Source organism: Melanotaenia boesemani, chromosome 20 (assembly GCF_017639745.1).
Source record: "Melanotaenia boesemani isolate fMelBoe1 chromosome 20, fMelBoe1.pri, whole genome shotgun sequence".
Lineage (NCBI taxonomy): Eukaryota > Metazoa > Chordata > Actinopteri > Atheriniformes > Melanotaeniidae > Melanotaenia > Melanotaenia boesemani.
This window is the reverse complement of record NC_055701.1, coordinates 18,977,308-18,984,178: the sequence shown is the minus strand read 5'-3', so window position 1 is coordinate 18,984,178 and position 6,871 is coordinate 18,977,308. Positions and strand designations below refer to the sequence as shown.

Below are 6,871 nucleotides of genomic sequence, written 5' to 3'. Positions count from 1 at the left end.
AAGACTTCATAAAATTCTGTTTTTATTTTCAACAGACATGATGGCTTCAAGTTTGCATCATGTAAAATAACTGATAAACAGGAAATTTTTCTTGCTTCTCAGCAGAAACTTGTGTGGGCTTGTTTTGTTGCTAAATTAATGTCACACCACCACCAACATCTCTGTCGCAGTGCAGCAGCTGCCTGTATAATTATGTTTGAAAACAAGTATTCCCAGTAACTTGAAAGTAGTCACATAAACTACAAGTTAAATAAAAATCTTCATTTTCATCATCAATCAGCATTGATGATACATCTATATGTAAAACATTTGTGGTTAAATCTTAAAAAGAAGCAAAAAACAGATCTTAATCTTAACACTAAACATGAAACCATAAATCTGCAAAAGTTTATATGATGGAAATATAATATATGGAAAATAAAAATACACACACCAGCCAAACAAAGTAAACCATTTTAATCCAACTACTGTAAATAAACAGATGTAATTTTATACAATTTATTTTGTTCCATGAAGATCAAACAGTATTTCTCATGAGTTTATGTCCCACATGGTCTTCATTGTGTTGAGAGCAGAGAAATCATTTCCATAGAGAGGAGGCTTTGCATCATCAGCTGATCCTCCAGAGAACTGAGAAGGTTTATAGTCCTGTGAGTTCAACACTGCAGGACTCAGATCTGTCAGTCAACACAGCAGAAAGCACAACCACCATGACTCTCATCACCATCCTCATCTGGACGCTGGCCTGCTGCTGTTTTACAGATTCATTCACTCAGCAACATTTCAAACATGATGTGCTGCCTTTTCTCTCATTTCTTTCTGCTGATAAATGAATGATGTGTTTTGTCTGCAGGATGCAGCGGTCAGGTGACTGTGACTCAGCCTCCAGTAGTGACATTTACTCCAGGATCCACTGTTACTCTCAAATGCACAACCAGCCCTGCTGTGTATTCAAATTGTAATAATGAAGGCCAGTGCATGTTCTGGTATCAACAGAAATCTGGACAGACTCCAAAGCTCCTAATAAGACAAGTGAACATAAGGCATACAGGAACACCATCTCGGTTTAGTGGCAGTGGAAGCAGCTCTGACTTCTCTTTGACCATCAGTGGAGTTCTAGCTGAAGATGCTGCAGTTTATTACTGTAAGAGTATCCATGTAATAAACGGTGCTGATGTGTTCACACAGTGATTTGTAGTCTTACAAAAACCTCCTGCAGTCAGACTGCAGACACACTGAGCTGTTACAGCAGGAACTGACTGCAGCTGCTGAAGAGGAAGAGACTCGGACTCAGACCACTGAACACAGAGCTCACAGTAACATCACCAAGCATGAAATACATTCACATGCATTTTCAACAATGTTCATATTTATAAAAGCGAGTCATCAAGCTGCATTGTTTCCAGAAAGATCCCTCTAAATCAAGGCTACTCAATTTGGTCCTACGAGGGCCGCAATCCAGCAGGTTTTCCATGTATCCCTGCACCAACACACCTGAGTCAAATTAATGAGTTATTGTGTAGAACCTGATTGGCTGTTAGAGCCACCTAATTTGACTCAGGTGTGTTGGTGCAGGGATACATGGAAAACCTGCTGGATTGCGGCCCTCGTAGGACCAAATTGAGTAGCCCTGCTCTAAATCAACACATCATTTTACACCAACATCATAAAAACAACAACAAATAAAAAGAAAATTAAAAAGAAATTTATATCAGTAATTAGTTGTTTTTATCTGAAAGAAGAAAATAAAAATGTTTCTAACATCTTCTTAGATGAACCTCATATTAAAATAACACTATATTACACTTAACTTAAAGCTGTGAGCTGCCATGAGATTTCTGTGAATTGTGGAGAGAAAAATCAGCTGGCTGATCACATCAGACATTGAGGCTCTACACTGAAATTAAATAAGTTTATGATAATTTTTGCCACCAGCCTTGTGTGTGTTATTCTCAGGGGCAGATCTACAGGGGGGCAAAGGAGGACAACTGCCCCCTCTCTTACATCTTGCCTCCCCACCTGCTCCCCTCAATTTGTATGTCCTTAAATTATACTTGTAAAATCACAACACCTGTAAGTCTAAAAACCTCCAACACCATTGAAAATGAAATGAATTTACAAAAATTTAATCTTAGGGCCGTCAAAAACTTAGTTACAGCTCCGCATTAAAACACATTCTGCCCCATTACAGGGACATACACGGTGGTGTGTCACACAGGGATGGACTGACCATCTGGTATACTGGGCATCTTCCCAATGGGCCGACGTGATTTATTGATCATTTATTAATTTGACTGGTCCATAACATTCAGTAAATCGGTGGCCCAACTAACCCTGGGCTGCGCCGCTCAAATTTTTAAGCCCCACCCCCTCTCGCTGTGGTCCCTGTGCCTGTGTAAGTCCAACCTGATCCCACAGAATTACATGAAATAACCAAAAGGTTTTAACATTTATTTAAGTCTTTATTTAACATATTTCTGTGAGATCAGGCTGGAAAAAAAACATACATCACAGAAATGATCAGAATAATTGAAAACATATTTATTTTTCCTGTTGATCAGATTGTAGAAAGGTTTGAACCACCCGTCTTGATTGGATAGAAAATTCCTTCTAATTGAGGCCAATCAGTTAAACTGAGGTATTTACATGATGTATTTTTACTCTGGTTGGACTTTTGATCGGATAAAAAATGCTCCATATAAACGCACCTGATGACAAAGTATCTAAACCTCTTACACCTTTGTTACCATCCTGTGTAAAATGTTCTACATGTGTTATCTAACACGTGGAGGAAGATGACAACTAAATAAAAACAAGGCTGCTCAGAACAAGTCAAATTTTATCTTGGCTGATGTTCAGTCTTGAAAAAGTTTGTCCATGAAATAGAAAAAAAACAGATTTACAGAAGCAGATAAAACTAATTTGTTTTTTTTTCTTCTCTCAATAAACTTCAAAAATAACCAGAATGAGCTTCAAGAGATGATGATCTCTTAAATCAAATCACTGAGTTCCATGACAATATGTAATAACTGTGTTAGTCCACAGCAGAAAATGCAGCAGGTTCACAACAAACATTCAAAAACTTTAAACTCACAACTTTTTTTTTGTTTTGTTTTCTTTAATTTCCACTATTGTTTTATCTCCACATCTGTCAAAATCATCAAAGTTGTGTCATGCCTATGTCTACCTTTCATAATCATACTTTATCATTTTATCATTCTGTCACGTCTACTGAAAAACTGTTAAACTGTCATATTTTCATGGATCCACAAACATCATGTGTCAACATTTACCTACAAATTGTAAATTTCTTACTCTTTGCTTTAAATAAACTGTAATTAATTTAAACTTATTCTCCTGTACCATGTTAAAAACACTCATTAGGGGTTGGGGGCTGGACAGTGGTGCTATAACATGGTCTGTTATGCAAGAGAACCAAGTTTGAGTCCCAACTGGTCCAATGTTCTCCATGATCTCTTCATTTGGACTTTACTGTCACTGTTGGTCACATTTAGATAATTAAAAAATGACATGGTTCAGTATAGATAAATACATTGTTAAATGTTTTCATCACATCAGCTAAACAAAACTACATGAAATGGAAAACATGGTCATCTCATCATGTCTTCAGCTTTATTTCAGCACTACAACTTTGTAGAGGACAAACGTCCACATTTCTTGTGAAACTGTCACTGTCGTCTCAACTAAGCAAAGTTTTTTCTGTTTCACTAAAACAGGTGTGTGTTTGCCGTGGTGAAAGTGTTTTGCATGATTTTATGCTTCTCTGCTCCTCACAGTTTAAGTTCCTCTGTCACAGAGAGTGTGAACCGTTTTCATGCTCACACACTGAAACCTGCATCAGGATGATGTTTCCAATAACTTTGACTGTTATGTTGGGTTTTCTGTGTCAGAGTGAGACATTTTCTTTCACTATTTTTCCCTCTTTTTCAAATTTCTACAATTGTTAGAATAATTCTTGTTCTTATTTGGTCTAAGACTGTGTTTTGTCAGCTTAATGTTCTTTTTCTCATTTCAGAGTCGTCTGCCAACAATTTTCTGACTCAGGCTGATAAATCCAAGTCTGTCAGTGTTGGAGGGACTGTGACCATCAGCGCCACAGGGAGTTCAAACATTGGTGCTGATCTCAGTTGGTACCTTCAGAAACCTGGACAGCCTCCTAAACTTCTTATATACACAGCTTCAACCTTGTTCTCAGGAACTCCGTCTAGATTCAGAGGCAGTAGATCTGGTTCTCAGTACACTTTAACCATCAGTGGTTTCCAGGCTGAAGATGCTGGAGATTATTACTGTCTGGGTGCCCATGGTGGTGCGTTCACACAGTGATTTAGAGCCGTACAAAAACCTCCTTGAGCCTGACTGAAGGCTGCAGGTGCAGAGAGTTGATGAAGAGACTGTGATGAAGATAACTGGTCCAGTGAACACAACACAACAGTCATCAAGCAGAAACACAGTCAATCAAAATAAAAGTGAAAAATCTTCCATGTTATGACATGTAGCTTTTACTTAAATACTCATGTTTGAATCCTGTATTTTGAAGATCAGGACTGTTATGAGTTTGATTATAGAAACAAAAACACAAACAGTATCTCCATGGTTTTGTATTTACCTGAAATTTACAGACAAACAGGAAAAATCCTTTTTTTTAACACAATAAATACATTATTATAGCGTTTTCAAGCTTATATTTTATTTAGATTTCAGGAAAGTGTTTGTAGAAAGCAGATGACAACAAACCAAAGAAACATGTTCTGTTCACATGTAGTTTTAGTAACGTACATAAAAGTTTTCTTTTTTCTGGTTTTTTATATAAAACTATACTGCAACAAAATCATGTTTTTATCAGCTGTGATTGTCGTCGGGATTTCTGAGCCAGAGTGAGAAGATTTTTATTTTTCTGAATTTTCTTTATTTCAATGTGAAAATAATTCTTGATTTTCTTTGATGGAAGATCAAATTGTTTTTTTATGATTTTCCTCTAATTATAATTTATCCAAATCACCTGATCTTGATGAGTTTTCAGACTCAGACTGATAAATCCAAGTCTGTAAGAGTTGGAAGGACTGTGTCCATCAGCACCACAGAAATTTCAGATATACATGATGATCTCAGTTGGTTCCATCAGAAACCTGAACAGTCTCCAAAATATCTAATATACAAAGTAAAGTTTTGTAATTTTATTTTTAAATCAATAATTTACAACAAAGCATGAACAATCATAGTTTACATATATTTACTATGAACTAATGATCAAATAAGTAAATAGGTTGGTTCATACTAATTGTTGCTATTTGCTTGATAAAAGTACATTGGCATGAATTTATGCAAAATATTGAGGATTTTGGGAAACAATGTGATAAAATTGTGAGGTTTGAAACAGATTAAATGAATAATGTGTTGTTCAGAGACTGCAGGTGGAAATCAGCAGCGTTGCTAAAGCCTGGTACCAAACATGTTTCTCTTTGGGATAAATATATTGCTGTTCATGTCCCTGTTAAAGGAATAAATTCACATTCAAATAAATACAAAGACAGTGATTTATTTAAAGCTGTTGTTGTTTGTTACAGTCATACATTGAGGAGTAAAAAGCACAACATGACTAAGATTAAAGCAGTTAAACATAAAAATGCTGAAGAAAAGCCACCAGTTTGATGAAAGATTAGAAGAGAGCAGATCTGAATCTTCATCCAGATCTTCATGGAAGCAGCAGCATGACATCCAGACAGGAAGTGCTGCTGAAGCTTTACTCTGAGCAGCGGTCAGGCTCCAGAGTTTGAGTGACAGGACTCTGTCCATTCTGACTGGCCTCACAGCTCACTGAGCCCACCTTCCTCCACTGGTCTGCAGGGAGGCTCAGGGTGCTGCTCCAGCTGTAGAGGCCGTCCCTCCCCAGGACCTCCTGGCTCTGTGACACCCCCGAGGACCTGCTGCTGCCCCCCACCTTCCAGCCCAGACTCCAAGTGGAGGGGAAGCCCCCAGTGGACAGACACACCAGTGTGACACTGCTCTGGTTCTCCTCCTCTTTGGAGGGAGGGAGGACGGTCAGGGTGGGCCGCACCACACCCACTGGAGGAGAGAGGAGGAGGAAAGACTCAGAAATGAAGAAGAATGCTGATAAAAGATCTAAAATAATAAATAATAATGATTATTGATCTTCATATGTGTCTCCTCCAGTGTGACAGTGAATAACTCGTCCCTGTGATGATTTTCTCATGTTTAAACTGACAGAGCTGAAACACGAACACAGCTCAAAGTTTGGCATCTGTCTCTTTCACTTCCTTTAAACTACAAGGAAAATAAATGAACCATGAACACAACGTGGAACAGCATTTACTAATAACATAATATTTTTCTAAAACAAAATTTTAACCAGAAATATAAATGAATTTTGACATGAGGAAAAAAATGATAATGTAGATGTCAGAAGGTAAAGTTGACAGATTCTTTCTTTTAATGTCTCTATACTGAATTCAAAATAAGAAAATGCAAGTTCAAAGAAAATCGTCTAAACAATATTAAGAATAAAAACATGTTTTCCTGATTCTACAACACACGTGTCTACATCCCTGAAAGAATATTGATCTCTGCATCTTCTCAGACTGGGAGATCAGCTTTGTTCTATACATAGAAAAACTTACAAACTATTTATAACCAGAGAATTTGTTGGTATTAAATCAATATTGTAAACAAAATTATGCATTCAGTACTTTTTTAACCAAATAAAATATTTCTGGTACTTACAGTCAACGATGAGTTTGGTTCCTCCACCAAAAGTCCACCACAGTGATACAAACTCATTAAGTGGCCGTACAAAAACCTCCTGCACTCTGAACAAACATCTTTCCACTGAAAA

The 6,871-nt window shown here is 37.2% G+C and overlaps 2 gene segments (V, D, J or C); one reads left to right on the top strand and one right to left on the bottom strand.

The window, feature by feature from the left end:
- Positions 1-536: 536 nt before the first annotated feature.
- On the top strand, positions 537-4,467 carry LOC121631026. The segment is given in 3 exon segments: positions 537-762; positions 854-974; positions 4,149-4,467. Coding segments are annotated over 3 exon segments (369 nt in total).
- Positions 4,468-5,541: 1,074 nt separating this feature from the next.
- LOC121631025 lies at positions 5,542-6,871 on the bottom strand (the record flags this gene model as incomplete). The annotated part of the segment is given in 2 exon segments: positions 5,542-6,084; positions 6,760-6,871. Coding segments are annotated over 2 exon segments (435 nt in total), but the record flags the coding sequence as incomplete, so codon positions are not given.